This window comes from Clupea harengus, chromosome 15 (genome assembly GCF_900700415.2).
Source record: "Clupea harengus chromosome 15, Ch_v2.0.2, whole genome shotgun sequence".
Taxonomy (NCBI): Eukaryota; Metazoa; Chordata; class Actinopteri; order Clupeiformes; family Clupeidae; genus Clupea; species Clupea harengus.
In genome coordinates, this window is record NC_045166.1 from 8,929,095 (window position 1) to 8,946,277 (window position 17,183).

The window sequence follows — 17,183 nt, forward strand, 5'->3', positions numbered from 1 at the left end:
CTTATCAAAAGAATGGTGTGTACTGAAATGAGCATAACGGGCTCTGATGCCATTTCATGCTTAAATATCAAACCACTAGGGGACGCCAGGAGCACAAATGCACACGCTAGCAGACCATACCAAGTGGTACGCCAACTGGCCTCACAGTCAAATGGTCTCACACTTTTAGTCTAAAATAAAACTCCCGTAGGCCTACATGATCCCTCAATGATCATGGTTGTCACAAACAATTATTTGACCCAATTTCTGAATTCTTGAGTAATTACTTGCATATTACTGCATATTTAGAAATTAAATGCTGTATTGTATCTAATGTAATTGTTTATAAAAAACTGCAGTGCTGTAGTAAAATGATATATGTGTAAATTATACTATATTAATTTCAAGGTTATGTTAGTTAATATGAGGTTATGTTTTAAATGAAATATCTAGGTTTAGAGTATGTATATAAACTATTTGGTGATATGCATATATCCCAAATAGTTAACCAAATAGCTTATATTTAAAATCAATATTTATTTTTTATATTTTGTTCCCTAAAAGCTATTATTTAGATGTCATCTGATATGTACTCTTAATCTGAATGTTTCTTCTTCTTAAAATAAAAATAAAAACATTAACTATTTAATTCAAATATTTAAAAACTTCCTTTGAAGGTTTAGATTCCAAATTAAATGTATGGAAAGACAGGACATTACAGTTCATGATATTTATCACATATTTCCAACCATGGGTGATATAAGCTTACTGTGAAACTAGAAGGACTGAAGGAGTAGCAGCTAAATGAAAACTGACAAAGCACCTTGCCTCCACCACCATCACCATGGAAACTTGTCTCGGTGGACAAAGTGGGGAGAGGGGTGATCTAAATTTCAGAGCTTGGTTCTCATTCCATCATTAAGCAGTTTTGCAGTCTTTAGTCGGGCTAATAAAGCATGCATTGCTCATCAAAGTGTAAAAAACTAAGTGTGTGGTTCTATCTTATTGTTTTGTGATGGTAAATGTCCTTTTTGATAAAAACATCAGCTGAAATTACTTACTTTGTTTAATTACTTTATCCTTCTTTAGTTTCCTTAGCACTAAAATCCTTCATTTGTATTTAAGATACCAAGTTGTTTGTTCACACTCATTGTTTGAAAGCAATCACCTCTTTACTGTAAGCTTACAGCTGGATACCTTCCTGTCGATATGGATAGCCTAGTGTAAATCCCATGAATATAAAATCTGAAAAAAGTCAGAGTGCTGGCATCTTAATGAAGTGATGGAAACCATAAACAGATCAAGTGAGCAATTTCTGAGCTTTTTCCTCCTCTGTAGTTGCATAGCAACAGCACAGGCTCCAGTGGTTGGTCACGAGTGCGTCGAGGTAGTGGCTTGTGATTAAGTCTGTCTTGGCTTTAATTATGAATGGGCATCTGGGGGCAGACTCAAAAATGGCAACATGAAAACATGACAGTGTCTTGCCCAGGTAGGCCCACAGTGGCAATGTGAACCCGGATCATCTACAGCTCATAACACTTCAGAACAGAAAAGAACAGAACAGATCATCAAACAAAATAGGCCTATTAAACACAGCACAAGCTGACTCACCCACTCTTCAAACTCATTTCTTTATTATTGCAACTGGAAGACAATACATTACATAAACATTATTGTAAGTATCTGGATAAAAAAGGAAGAAACATGACATTTATTGTCACATAAAGGACAGTGTGATATTTACAAGCAGTTATGATATATTTTTAGACTGTTCTTTGGCAATGTGATTGCACATAGTGGAAATAGAATGTGCTACCTCCAGTCTGAACATAACACTTAGAGTGTTTGTGTACTTGCTTCCTCTAAGGTGGAATCCATTCTAAGGATTCACCAGATGGGCAGTGACTAAAACAAAACAAATTAACAGTATTAATTTGTTAAACTAAAACAAATTAACAGTATTTTCTTCTGCACGGGTGTTTGGCAAGTTGAATACAATTATTGAAGAATCTCATTTTCTGGACATTTGAGGCAGTGAATTCTACTTCAGCCTTCCAACTTATGCTTACCAACTCCCCCCTCCCTTTCTCAACAATGACTCAGATCAAACTTTAGACATTCCCCTTTAAAGAGCAAAATCTCACTGTCAACTTTGGTGTATGTGTACAGCTAAGTGCCTGAATTGACAGAGTGATTATGCCGACTTCAAGTGTCATGACAAACTCGACAGCAAACGACAGTGCAAAGACACCCAAGGCAGTGACACACAACCTGACCCTAACATTCTGTCAGTGTCCTCAATTACCACATACCACAAACAAGTAATGCAACCGGATTGGGTCAAGTATATATTTTACAATGCAAACTAAATAGCTGTTGTTCTCCTCACTGTTGTGTGTATTTTTTAAGGGAACACCCAGATTGGTGTTCACCATATGTTTTTTTTTATGGACCAAAATCGACTGGATATCACTGAAACCACAATACCCAACCACCAAAACATTCTTCTAAAGTTCTGTCCTTTATGTGCAACTAAAGTGATACAACAACAAATTGTAACATTTTAGAATTTCTTTTTTTTTTGTACAGCTGCATGTATAGTTGTAATATCCTCAGGGTAAACCCGTAACATACGGATATATCTTGCACTCACTGATTCACATTCGTTATTTGCTGATTATGCTGGAAACTAGTCGTACATCATCCACTTTGTAAGTGCTGGAAAATTGCTTCAGTGACATTAAATATGTAGCATAGCCTTCACCTGATCATTAAATTCCACATGGTGATGTTTTTACACAAGCACACCACCCCATGTTGTGAACGTAAGCACAACTGTCCCTTGTTTGTCAGAGTCTTAAACTGCTATATATGCGGTCGGTGTTTAACTAAACCATTCGAGGAGGAAGTTTGTGACGTACATACATTTACAGCGAACAAACATAGTAAAACACTTTTATAAATTAGAAATTCAAAGATGGATGAAAAAAACAACACTGGTCAAAGACACCCAAATACAGATATATAAGGCAGGCACAAAGTTAAAGGGTGTACAAAGTGGACACACACACACACACACACACACACACACACACACACACACACACACACACACACACACACACTGTTCTTCTTCCTTCTACTCCCTAACACACATACTGTGTGACTCAAGGAGGAGAGAGGGCTCTGCTTAAGCATACTGAAAACAGAGCCTCTTATTTAAGAGTGACGTTTCTGACAAGGAGAGTTGTTGGTGAGTGAATGCTTTAAAGGGTGAAAATGTTCACTTGATGACAAGGAGAAAAAAAACACTTATAAGAGCTGAGGGGGAAGCCTCTGTATAGGATTTATAGTTATATGAAAATAAGTCATGCTTCATGCTAAATACATTATTATCTTACATGGTTTGAAAAAAAAATACTTTTTCAATCTTATTTACAGATGCCCATGCATTCCAACTCATAAAACCCTAAAGGCCAAACTGCCTTATCTTGCGAAAAGAAAAGACAAGAAAAAATGTTCTTACTTTGTACAGTGTTCAGTGTTGTCCATGAAGGACAAAAATTGCTTAGTTTGTTTTGAGGACTAGAAAAAAAAAGAGTCAAATCAAAATGACCGAATGAACACTCGTACACAACAATATTGTAACATGACAGGCAGGGTTGTTAGTGTCACTTATCATTCAATCTGAGTGTTCAATTCAATGACAGACAAAGATGGGAAAAATGTACACAAGACGTGATGAAATGATATCAATATTGCCTCTGACCCAGCATCCTGCTCACAATTACACAGCCATGGACACATATCTTTCCTGCACTGAGCCACTGAGCTAATTTGCACCGATGAAAAGACTTGGGAAGTATCAAGACTCCAGCCTCTTCAATATGCACTGATTGTTGTCCTTTAAACACAATGCACTGGACTTTATTTCTAGTGGGATTTTCCACCTCAGGTATGGGTTCTGTTCAGGTATAGTTCTCATCTGTGCTAACTCTGTGAGGTAAACTGCCTGTGATAGCATGTTGATTACCTTGTAATCATCAATCAACACATCTGAATGTGTCTACTTCCTGTGTTTTTTTGTCTTTGGCACTCCCGTATGAGCAGCAAGTAATGTCTGAAAAACTAGCGTTCCTGTCTAAATAACCAGTTGGGTGATTTGCTACAACTTTGCCAGTTGCTGTTTCTCAGCCTCCACTCAGAGCCAAAATAATATTTATGACCTAATTCATATGGACACAAGTTTTCTAAATGATGACATCCACAATATGGCTTTTATCCTCTTACAGAGAGAAACATAAACATAAACACAAACACACACACACACACACACACACACACACACACGCACATTAACTGTATATATATATTTTTTCAGACATACATTCAGACCCATTTCACTCAAACTCACACACACATGATAATATATCGTATAAAATAGAATTTAAAAACAAAAAAGGGAAACAGTGATTTGTTTTGTCTAATATTGCCACAAAGTAGAATTCACCTGATATCCTGGAAATAAAAACAAACAAAACTTTAAAAATCTGCCAGAGAAAGAAAAATGCTCTCTCCTCTGTTTAATCCTCCGTTTCATCTGCATGTATTACTTAATTTTTTTTTTTTAACTCTTTCTTTTTTTGCTTGCGTTTATTAGTTTCTTTGAGCTTCTTTCTCTTTCTGCTCTTTCTGGCCTTTGGCAGTGCGATTGGTGATGTTGTTGAGACAGGATCGTACGCCGGCCAGGTGCAGCAGCGACCCCGCCGCCTCCTTCATCTCCTCGTCGTCGCTATCAGGGGGCTTCTCAGCGGCACGCCTCTTCTTCAGGGGCAGTGTGTCTCCAGGCGTCCGCGGACGACCTTTGACCCATAGCACCTTCCTCCACAACGCCTGCTGCTGGGAGGAGTCAACACCCACGTCCAGCGGAATGTCCTGAGGCTCCTGCTTGACCTCCTGGCACTCAACTGGGTCCTCCCCATCCTCAACTTTGACATCGACTCGACTGGACTCTTGGGAGGAGGATGGAGGGGGTGTTTTGGCAGATGTGGCACTGCTGTAGGTGTGGTCCTCCTGGGCATCTGAGTCGCTGGCTGAAGGAGAGTCACTGAGCAAGCTGCCAGTTCCCTTTGTGAGGAAGTCACCCAAAGCTGACCTGAGAACAGACAGAGAGGATGCATTAAGGCACTGCTATTTTAGCATGTTAAAGGTGCAATATGAAGTTTTGTTGTCTGTTTTGAGACCAGCAATACTAGTGCCATATTTATTGGACAACAAAAACTCAACCTTTAACGATTACCCTTCCAGCGAAATGGCATATTTGAATGATACGCTCTGGGTAAGGTATGGTGAAAAAATAAGAAAACTGAGATATTAGTTATATGAAATAGTGCTAAGGATTGTGACACACTGACACAGGTTCTTGCGGTATTTGTTATGATGCGCCCCCAAACATCAGCTGAGTCAGGAGCAAAACCTAGCCATGTCGGATTGGCACAGGTCGGCGGCAGCACCCTGCCCGAGTGCCTGAGCTGTCATCATATAGCCTCGCCCCTTCTGAGGTCTAGGTCTGATACATGCACTCAGTGCTATTAAACATTCAGGACACTCCAGAGACGTGCTGTGTGTTTCTTTCATGATGGAGACTGAGTCACACCCACACCCCACCTCGCCCGTGACGGGGAAAAGAACAGGCTGTGCTTTCTGTGGCACTGTGAGTGACGCTTTGAGTCTGTTAGGGCATCCTGAGGTATGAACTCATGGCCTTTCTACGCATCTAAAGATTTACAGATGGGCTTTTGTGCGTTTCTGTGAATTGATGTGTTTGTGTGTGTGTGTGTGTGTGTGTGTGTGTGTGTGTGTGTGTGTGTGTGTGTGTGGTGTGTGGGTGTGGTGTGTGTGTGTGTGTGTGTTTATGCATACATACATGCATGCATGTGTGTGTGTTTCTGTATGTCTGAGTGTATGTGAGTGCGTGCGTGTGTGTGTGTGTGTGTGTGTGTATGTGTGTGTGCGTGTACAATCAGGCCACTCCTGCTCACCTCATAGCTGAGGTTCTACTTCCGACAGGGCTGATGTGCAGTGGTCGGATCACTGGAAACAGACCCTGGCTCGACACACGGGCACCATTTTGGATCACCTTCTGTGGAACTGGAGAGAAAATATCACACTGTTAGAGATGACCCAAATGATAACCCAAATGATGGATCATACTGAATGGCACACTTGTACCTGTATTATACTTGGTATTAGTAGTGCATATTGGTTTAGGTTAGAAGATGCTAACATATGACATTCTTAGGCAACTACAGGCATCTGCACATAACAGTAATGCATTTTGGTGTAGTTCATTTTTTTAGATGACCTAAGCCTGATGACTAAGCTGTGACATCATCACGGCTGTGTAGATCTTTTGATAAAGCACAAGCCTTTCCAAGCATGACAAACCCTGGGAAATTTCCCATCTTTCCCTGCTTGAGTATCTCTGTGTTCATCATCTTAGTTCTTAGAGTGACTCTACTAGGTTACAGCACCATGCAGCCACCACTACCAACCCCCACCCCCACCCACACCACCCATCCACTTCGATCCTTCCTGTACCCGGGCCTGTCGTTGCTGCAGCAACCACTCTTCCTCATTCTGCATGCCACAGTGAGGTAGATCATATATCAGCCCCGCGAGCCCGACAGGAAATTCCAGGCCGTGTTCGACATGGCCCTGCATAACATAACAACCCACTCCCCGACACAGACCGTGTGTGTGTGTGTGTGTGTGTGTGTGTGTGTGTGTGTGTGTGTGTATCCTGGATACGCAGCTACAAGCACGGGCATCGCTCCCCCCCTGGTACACACTTCAGGGACGGACAGCCTCATCCCGATCTCTTAACGTGTCCGCTGGTGCAGTGGAGTTTGTTCACACAGGAAAGAGTTAGCGCTGTCTAGATTACTAAACAGATTACTCCGCAACAGATTGCTAAGCGATTCCACATGGCACCGGGAGCGTCAGGCTTACACAACCACACAGAAAACACTTTCATATACGCAGAAGGCACGGGATGCAGGCATGTATTTGTGTGTGTGTGTGTGTGTGTGTGTGTGTGGGTTTCGGTGTGCGTGTGTGTCACATCCTGGGGCTTTCCGTGGGGAAAATAAAAAGACATTTTTGCTACCCTAACTTCAAAGCAGTTTCGCTGTTAAGAAAGGGTAGGCAGGGAGGAGGAAGTCTCTGGAGTTTGTTTGAGGGATGAAGCCTTGCTGCATCTGAAATGGCTTGATGAGTTCTGCTGGAGATGAGAGAGAGGGAGAGAGAGAGAGAGAAAGAGAGAGAGAGATATGGCAACAGAGAGAGAGAGAGAGAGAGAGAGAGAAAGAGAGAGAGATAGAGAGATACACAGTAGTGTGAGTGAGAGAAAGAGACAGAGAGATAGTGGGAGACAGAGACAGAGAGATGTGAGGTAGAGTGAGAGAAAGAAACAGATATACAGCATAATGAGAGAGAGAGAGAGAGAGAGAGAGAGAGAGAGAAAGAGAGAGAGAGAGAGATAGTGACACAGAGAAAAAGAGAAAACAAAAAAGGAAAAAAAGACCAAAGCTGGTCTGGGGCAAATCAAAGAGGGCCAGAGCCTGGCCTGTATTCCCCAGCCTGTTTTGCGAGCCCGGACGTATTCTAGACCTGGAGATAGAGATGGATTACCACTCCCATTCAATCCAATGCTATGCTAGCTACTTCAGCCAAGAAAGCTCAATATTGGCATGAAAACTATTAAGTGCCAATCATTTGGGCTACAAATGTCACATGACCGGAAACGAACGTATTCAAAAAAGCTTATGTTAACTGTCTGAAGCTAACCCCTTAAAGCCTGACCCCCCATCCAACCCCCCCGGTCGAGACTGCCCTCTAAGCATCCTCCAGCAAGCCAGCAAGTCAGCCAGTCAGCCGGCAGAGCCAGACACATCGGTCACAACGCCCAACCCCACACTCAGACACTCTCCTCGGCAGCTCTTTGGCCCATTATTCCATTATCAGGAGCGAAGGAACCTGAAAGAGGATGCACTTCAGACAGCTAATGTATCCATTTCCTCCCATTTAACTGCTCTGCTGCCTCCCACTGTTTGCTCCGAGAGCACTCTGATTTGGATTGAATGTCCATTTAAACCGCCTGCAAAGCCACTGGGGACAGAAAGAAATCCAGGGAGACGCACAGAGTTATCTAAAAAGAGTCGAGTGGGGGGAGGAGAGAAAAAAAAGGAGAAGAGGCAAAAAAAAGGAAAAAAAATACAGGAATACTGCCAAGAGAGAAATAGGGCTATTGTGATTGTGGCCACTCATTTTGAATTTCAAACAGCCACTCTCTATCATCTCCTTGGGGGGATGGAGCAGGTTGCCTAAATTTGGCGCTTTTTTTTTTTGTTCTCAAAGAGCTCTGGAGATTTATTCGCATAACAGACCAGGCGTACAAGTGGAAACGGCCAGAGGCACTGTACCTTGCAGCAAAACTCCTCCATTCTTCCTGAAGAGTGGACTTCCAGACCACAGAGGGGTACTGGCGGAGAGAGAGAGACAAGAAAGAGAGAGAGAGAGAGAGAAAGAGAGAGACAGAGAGAACACTCTTAGATGACTTCCCACAGAGCAGCTGCCACACCAGGGGCGGATCTGGCCCACGTTTGAGCCACATCTGGGCCAGATCTGTCCCAACCTCAGCTCTGGGTGGCATGACATGACATGACAGAAGAAAAATAAAAACTCTAAGATATTAGATATTAAATATGACCAATGACATTTTTCTTCTCTTTATTTATTTCAGCTTATGAAAAATACAAAAAATAGCACAACCATGATCTTTTTCTTTACCCCCAGCAGACCACATCAAACCAGCAGAAAATCACTGCCATTCATCAATTTATGAGGACATTAGTGGAGATATAGAGATGGGGGGGGAAGAGGGGGCACGGGGCGGATGTGGGGGGGGGATAAAAGAAAAAAGAGATGAAGAGAAATGAAGAGGTAGTATGAGAGACTAAGGGAATGGATGAAGGGAAGGGACAGACAGCCAGCCAATCATCTGATCAAGTGGCAAGCTAACCTCAGAGATCCACTGAGAGACATGAACACTGGAATTTCATGCGCGTTGGTGCGGGCAGTCCGTCCACCATGATCACTGATTATAGTCATTACGTTGCACTGTGGATAGACACACTGTTGTCATTTTACCCCATCACTGCCTAGGAGAATGAGAGTCTGGGTGAAGCGTTCCTCACAGGAGACTTTCTGCATGACTGTCTGTGTTTGCTGTACAGTACAGCTAATGGGAACACTTGACAACAGCAAACAGCGTCAGCAAATCCCATGCATGTAAACATCTATCAAAAGGCAGCCTTCATAGAGTGCTACTCCTTCTTCCTTACCTTGCTGGCCTACTAAACCTCAATGCAACTACCCTGTTATTACCCCACCCTACTCTCTGTCAGTGCTATTTTAACATTACTCTCGTACAAGTCCTCAACTATCTTACCCTTGCACTTTAGTAAAGGTTCAGGCCTTGATTCTGGCAAAAGGATGTTGATAAGTGAGCTCACAGCCAATCAAATACACTCCTTCCTTCTGTGCGCCTGAAGCAAGGTTGTTGATTGGCTTGAATAGTGTGGAAATGTTTTTGCTTCATGTTTCCCATTTACAGAGCCAGGACTTCTGCACGAACACCGGAGTCACACTGGACAGACAGCTAGATCAACGTGAGGAGAATTTCTCTGAATTCAACGAAAAGAGTACCGGTAATGGATTATAATCAAGGACGGCTCCACTAGTCTGATGTCGTTCTTTACTACTGACGTACCCTCGCCCTCTCCTCCACCCCAAACTACTCTGTCACTCTTTCACTCTCTTCCCTACTCCACCCTACCTCTCATATTCTACTCTACTTCATCTCGCATCAGAGAGGAAGGGAGAGAGAGGAGAGAGAGAGAGAGAGAGAGAGAGAGAGAGAGAGTTAGCGACGGTGCTGGTATTTACAGTGAACTGAGTCAAAGAGCATCAAATCCAGATTAGCGTTTTGCAGCTCAGTGGACCCTAATGAATTAGAGGGTCAGCTGGTACATGAAAACTGAATTTGGAACACATCAGTGCTTCAGGCAGGTGCACGGCGCAGCCTGAGTTTGACTCGTTTCCTGCGATGAGAGGAGTCTGCAGCGCGGGTCCCTCCGGCTGCTTTTATGGATGAACTGGATTATGCTACTCTTGGTGGAGGAATGAGGAAAAACATTAGGTTAATGGCCCTCAAACGGCCCTCGCGCACAACTCCACAAATCCTTCAGAGCGAATTCATAGTGGAATGGGTACGGTTATTATGAAGCATCAATTAATAACAAAGTACTGATATTAAAACAGGGTTCACTTCTCTGTGGCCATGTGGGGAGGGTGGGGGGAGGGGGTAGGAGTTGCCAGGGGCGATAAAGCATTTCCTTGTGCTAACTGCCAGTCTTTTCTCCCTTCTTGTTTTTTTCTTTTCTTCTCGCTTACCAGACAAATGGTTTTGTTGTACCACTGCACCTGTCTCTGCCCATGTGTTGCCATGGAGGCGTGTTCCGGTCGCCATGGCAACCACTGGCGATAAACGGCTTGTGTAGGGCAGGCGCGCAGCAGAATGTTCCCCGGCAACCCTCCCTCCTCCACCACCCCCACTCCCCTGCCGACCTCCACAGCAACCGAGGCAGCTGCCGATGGTTAAGTGGAGGAATGTAGAGGGAGACTGACCGGATACCCAGATTCCCTTTGATGACTTTTCCCTCCCGCCTCCCTCCACCCGACCCCCTGCCTCCCTCAACTAATCAGCTGAATCCACCATGCTGCTCATTTACGACTGATTGCTTGCTTGTGTATTCAATCACGTGCACCTTGAGATTCCTGTGCACGTACAGCGCCGAGGACAGCCGGTTGAAAAAGGCTGTTTAAGACTCCGCAAGTATCTTGATACATAAATGACAAAAAAAATCAACCTGCAATTGTATGTGTTTCCACACCTCTCAGGCGTCACGTGCCACCTGCAGAGAGATCTGAGGAGCCATAATCACGTTCTTCATGCTACAGAACGATAAGGAGATTAGATATGTACTTAATGCCTCGGAGAAACACATTTGTTCTACCTCCTTGTTCTTCATTGTTGAAAGTGACACTCTAACGTTTTTACAGTGAAGTAATTACTCTTTCTCCCTCTCTCTCTCTCTCCTGCCATTCCTATACTGACCTCACAGCTAGGGGTGGCGGACAATAGGGGGTACGGCTGTGTAGCAGAAGGGCTGGGGGAACATATGTGGATCTATACGTGCCAGCCAATGGCACGTCTACCACACAAATTCCCCTGAGACAACTAAGACACTAGTGATGTGGGGTCAGAATAACAAAGAAGTGCTTGGGACCAGTGTAGTGAGAGCAGAGAGGAGAGAGAGAGAGAGAGAGAGAGAGAGAGAGTGGAGGAGAAGAGGACAGACACTCAGCGTGAATGGAAGGGGACGTGAGCAGAAGGGATGAATGGAAGGGGGTGGAGAGAGATGAAAGAGAGATGAAAGAGAGGGATAAACGAGTGGAGCAGCGGGGATGATGGAGGGCCATTACCTGTGATATGCCTGCGGGGAGGTCGGGGGAGACGCGGGGGGCGTGGAGGAGAGGCGCGGAGAGTAAGGGTGGTACGGCGTCTTCTTCAGAGCCTGGATGAGGTTGTGCCTATACTCGGGGTCGATGGACCAAAGGGAACCTTTTCCTATGCTCTGTGGAAGACAAAAAGAGAGGGAAAGAGGGATGGAGAGAGAGATTAGTTAAACTCAAATGCAATTCAAATTGAAAAACAATCTGTTGATGGCACTCAATGCTGGAAATGTGAACTGGTCCTCTAATCAGTGCATCAGACCAACAAAGCGAGAGAATGATTGGTGGAAGCTTCAGGAAGTAAACACACCAAGGGAAGGAGTGATATAAAAAATATGATGCACTACTGGTCTCAGCTGTGTGACAAGTCCATTCCTTCATTTCCAGAAGAGGTATAGAAGATTCATATGTACACGGCCCATGGATGAAATGAGGACCAGACCCATAGTCAAACAATCCTAATTTACAGATTACATTTGCCTTGAACCTTGTACCCCTGAATGCAGAGAAGACAAATAAGACTGAACACCAGGGCCCAAATCACTGACAGCTGTCATCGTCCACATGTGACATAAGGCTCCCTTGTGGCATGTGACGTAAGGCTCCCTGAAGCCTTTGTTTTTACAACAGCTTAGTGAGAATGACTACAGTGAAGGAGCTTACCGAAGAGACTCAGGTTTCTCTCGCCAATAATAATAATGAAGCATGGGATGTTTTAATGTGCATTTGATGTACGGGAGAAAAAATGACATATTTAGGTAAAGGCAACACAGAGAGAGTACCTCTGACATCCAGCGCTCGCCCCTACACATGTAATTCTGCCAGGAAATCAAAGGTGAAGGCTATGCAAAAAAAAAAAGATTAACATACTCTTATCTCCTCAATACCCTGTTAATATTTCCTCCTCGAGATCAGTCAAACACCTCATGAAGACAGTGGATTCTCTTTACCTTTCGTACTCCGAAGGCAATGTGAAAAAAGAATATTTTTAGATCAAAGGCGCTACCCCCACCTAATTAAGCTGTCGGCTCTCCATCAGAAACCCACAGAAACATTACTTCATCTTAGCCCCAAACTACCACCACCGCTGCCGAAAAAAGAGAAAAACAGGCATCTCAAGCAAGCCATGAAATTCAATACTTCCATGCTTTGATCTCGGATGTCAAATGAACTGCGGAATATGGGCGCGTCATGAGAGATAACGCGGCGCATTGGTGAAGAGTCCTCCACCCGTCCGCACGCACAAGCTTAGTTAACTTGATGCCGAGTGTGAGGCTCTCTAATAATGTAGACGTTATTGAGAGGACTTAACTAAGCTATCTCAACGTACAACTATGCAAAACTGACTGGATTCTCTGACAGTGTGTGCCTATATAGGTGTGTGTTGTGTTAACCTTTAGCACATCTGTGTGGGGGAGCACGTCTGCATGTCTTTTTGTGTTTATGTGTGGGTGTGAGTATATATATACGTATATACCTACGTGTGTGTCTGTGTGTACTTATGTGTAAGTGTCTTCATGTATTTGTGTGTATGTGTGTGCATGTGTGTGCATGCAAAACTCTCTGCATGTGTGTGCATGCATTGTGTGCGGGCAGTGCACTCCCCGCCGTGTGTAATATTACAGAGTGCTGGACTCCTGCAGGAACCCATATTAGCAGGGTGTTGTGCCCCCACACCCCCCGACTGTCTGCCTCCACTAACAGTCCCACCAAGCCACCATTCGCATTTCACCTCCACAGAGATGACCCCCGCCGGCCGAAATTTCGTCTCACGCTGGGCGCCACACGCCCGGCCACGCCGTCTGCCGAGCTATTTCCATCTGGCTTTGCCCAACCAATACTACCATCACCACCACCACCACCGCCACCACCACACATGCTGTGGCATCAGCTGCGGTCATTCGATGAGCAAATCAGGGGACAGGGAGACAGAAGAAAGACGAGGATGAGGAGGAGGAGAGGAGGAGGAGGACCTGCACCTGGATTACATCCATCTCCTTGGCAACAAGAGACTGAGTGAGAGTGTGTGTCTCTTCCGTATGTGTGTTGTAAGTGAATGTGCATTTGTCTGTATGTGTATGTGTGTGTGAGAGTGTGTGTAGGTATATGTGTTCAAAATAAATGTGCAATGTGAATCTGTGTCCTTGTGTATGTATGTATGTCGGGTGTGGGTGTGTGTGTGTATGCCAGTGACCTTGTGTGTGTGTGTGTGTGTGTGTATGTGTGAGTGTGCATGTGTGTATTTATGCATGTCTTGTCTTGTCCTCAGGCATGTGTATTTGGCTCGGTGGTGGAGGAAGGCAGGAGGACTATGGGAGGCAGTCTTGGCAGGGGGTCCCTATGTCCTCTACTCAGACGATAGGGGACCCTAAGGTCTCTCGCTCTCTCTCTCTCTCTCTCTCTGGGCTTCATCACAGCTGATTTAGCTAATCCTCTCCCGTGCCGAACGGCGCAGTCGGCTCTGTTCTCCAGACTCGCACGCTAAACGCCGTGAAATGGGCGACTGTCTTCGCGACACTGGAGGCTTCCTCTGAGGCTCCAGTCGGCATCTCCATCTGTGTCGTCCTGCTGAAGGCTCCTGCTCAGGCCTGTTCACTTGCACAACAACAACGAAGCATAAGAGCTCAACAGTGAGGATGAACTAAGAGAGAGAGAGAGAGAGAGAGAGAGGGAGGGACAGAGAAAGAGGAAAGAGAGAGAAAGAGATAGGGAGAGAGGGATAGAAAGAAAAAAGGGGAGGGAGTGCAAGCAAAAGAGGAAAAGAAAAGGAGAGAAAGAGATAGGAAAAGGAGAGAGGAGACAGAGAGAGAGCAAGAGAAAGGGGGAGGGAACGAGCAAGGGAGGGGAAAGAGATAGAGACAGACAGAGAGAGTGAGAGAGAGAGATTAAGCATCATTCATTCCCTAAAGAACCGTGGACTAAGAGGACAGCAGGGTGCCTGTTTCACCAATTAGGGACAGGCTGGCAGCTCACCTGCTTCATTGTGAAGATCCTGTGCTCACATGCATTGTCCCAGCTTTCTAAATCCAGAGGGTTATTGTCTTTGCTTTTTATTTAGATTCCACCGCGCCTGAGCTGGGCTGGGCTCTCGACTAAACTCCTCGAGCTTCAAGAGAAGCAGACTTTCTTTTCCTAGCTCTTTCTTTTGTGCTGAAACTTCTTGGCAAGGCTAGCCAGGCATTGCAAAATAGCTTACAACAGCCACCCTATAAAGAGAACATGATTTCCTCGCATTGTGCTGCAATGTGAGAAACTGACACAGCCTCCACAGAGCAAGAATATAGCTAGGAGGAAATGGTAACAAGAAGATGGGAGGACGGATTTGTTGCAACAGCCAGTCAATGGACAGAACACAGTGAACATATGTCAAAACTGTTCTTCAGAACAATAAGGCTCTCTACTAGATCCTTTTTGTGGATCTGTCAGGGAGATTTGAGCATGTTATTGTCTAAAAGTTCCACCTTCAGATGGTCTCCAGACTCTGAGGGGGCTGTGTTCACCCAGCTGTTGAAAAAAAAAAAGACTTCTTGGAAAGCACAGAACAAATGGAATGGCGATGGAGGCAAAAGAAGACTTGGGAGGGAAAAAAGACTTGGCAAAAAAGGGCGAGCGAGAGACTGAAAGCCTAAGCTGATTTCACTCCCGTCCTCCAAAATAGAGCTGTTAGTTGCTTTTTGTTTAACATCTGGTTCCCTTGTCACATAAAAGCAGACTGGGAGTTGTTGTATGACTCTGTTGCTGACCTTAATGTCTGCATACCACCATAACCACTGAACTCCCCAGGGTACCCAACCTCTTTCAAACAATGCCGACGCTAGCCGACTGCTAATGGATCTGCTAAAATGCTTGGCCACTGCAGATCTTCCATTGTCTTAGCAAAAGCCTAGATGACACTGACTTTTTTGGAAAAAAAAAAATAATAAATCTCAGCTCACCACAATGCATTTCAAAATGTTGTGGAGTGTGTGTTTTCTAGCGGGGCACACTGGCGTGTTTTTATCAGATGCACAGGGGCAGAGGGCAGTGAGGCTCATAACATGTTGTGCTGCAAGAATCCTGTTTGCAAACAATGAGAGGCCATTTCTGTTTCCCTTTTTGTGTCTCTCTCGCTCTCTCTTGTTTTCCCTTTCTTTTCACAAGCCTGCACACACACACACACACACACACACACACACACACACACACACACACACACACACACACACACACACACACAAGCAGAGAGAGAGATAGCATTCATGGAGCAAAGCATACCAAACACAATCACTGCTAACCTCAGTGAGCTTTTCCATGTGCCAGGACGTGACCTAGAAATACACTCACTGGAACAAATGGGGCATTGTCATAATAACGTCCACATCTGCAAGCTGATGGAAATATGATTTAGTGCGTTTATCACTAAAACGGCCGTTTCCGCCAAGCTCGTCTAAAAAGAGACCTAGGCCATGCAGAGCGAGTGTTTGTTTCATTTACTGCTCTCAATCGAATTTGAGAAATTGATTTTGACCGGTTTGACTGGTTTGGCTATTCAAACTTTGAACCCATTTTCAGCACATGAAGATACACTCTAAAATGAAAATCTACAGTGTTGTTTTCAAATGATGTTTTCAAAGATTTCTGGTCATTCTGGATGAAAATTACAGCTGATATGATTACAGCTGTTGGCAAATATGCCATTGTACTGTGAGGAGAAACAAAGTATTCCTTTCACCTGTGACATTTTACACAAACCACAAAGCGATTTGTTCAACCTGCCTTGTGGAGCACTCTTTATTTTCCTCGTCACACACCCCAAGCACACACACACACACACACTCATACTCCCTGACACAGATAGTGCTCACACAGCAACACAGCCAAATCAGTTTTCCTGTTGCTACAGCAACTGCATACTTTTCATGTCAACTGCAACCTAGTTACTATGGAGATATGTATACAAGGCAAACTCTTTGCAGTCATAGCCTAGAACCAGATGACACAGCCGTGAGAGAGTCGGAACACTGAGACAGGTACACACACTCACACACACGCATTCACAGAAACACACACATACACACACAGTCACGCACAGGGAACAATACTGATCATACTTGTTGTTTATCTTGTGTCTACTTTGTTGCCATAGTATTTCGTGCCTGAGCTCAAAGTCAAGTTTAGACTTCTACACTGTGCTAAAGAGGAGCCTTACATAAGCAGATCACAGGGTAAAATGTCAAGAGGCAAAAAGGCTCCAAACACGATCAATTAAAGCATAAAAAAACTCTTCATAGCCAGAATGCAGTCATGTACTTAAAGTTTCTCTTGCTTCAGGTACATTTCTATGACTTTGAATTGTAAATACAAGTTTTGAAGGGGGGAAAGGGGCCAAATCAAAAACGGCTTAATACGTACAACACAGTGCATGACTTAAGAGAAATGTTAAAGTCATCCTTCCATGTAGAAAGCAAGGGGAGTGCTTAATTCAAAGACACAGAACCTTGCAGAAGGTTCATTAACTATTCACGCAGAACGCTTTTAAGAACACTAACAGATAAAAGTGTACATTCATCCAAGAGAAAAATGCAGCA

At 44.2% G+C, this 17,183-nt stretch overlaps 1 protein-coding gene across 1 annotated transcript in view; it reads right to left on the reverse strand.

Annotated features, from left to right (window-relative positions):
- Window positions 1-1,593: 1,593 nt before the first annotated feature.
- Window positions 1,594-17,183, reverse strand: part of ches1 (checkpoint suppressor 1) — a 28,809-nt gene continuing 13,219 nt past the window's right edge. Inside the window, exons 3-6 of the mRNA XM_012815560.3 lie at window positions 11,587-11,738; window positions 8,463-8,521; window positions 6,021-6,129; window positions 1,594-5,134 (exon numbers count right to left, since the gene is read on the reverse strand). Coding sequence (XP_012671014.1) covers window positions 4,636-5,134; window positions 6,021-6,129; window positions 8,463-8,521; window positions 11,587-11,738 — 819 coding nt within the window. The 3' untranslated portion in view covers window positions 1,594-4,635. The remainder of the gene's footprint in view (window positions 5,135-6,020; window positions 6,130-8,462; window positions 8,522-11,586; window positions 11,739-17,183) is intronic.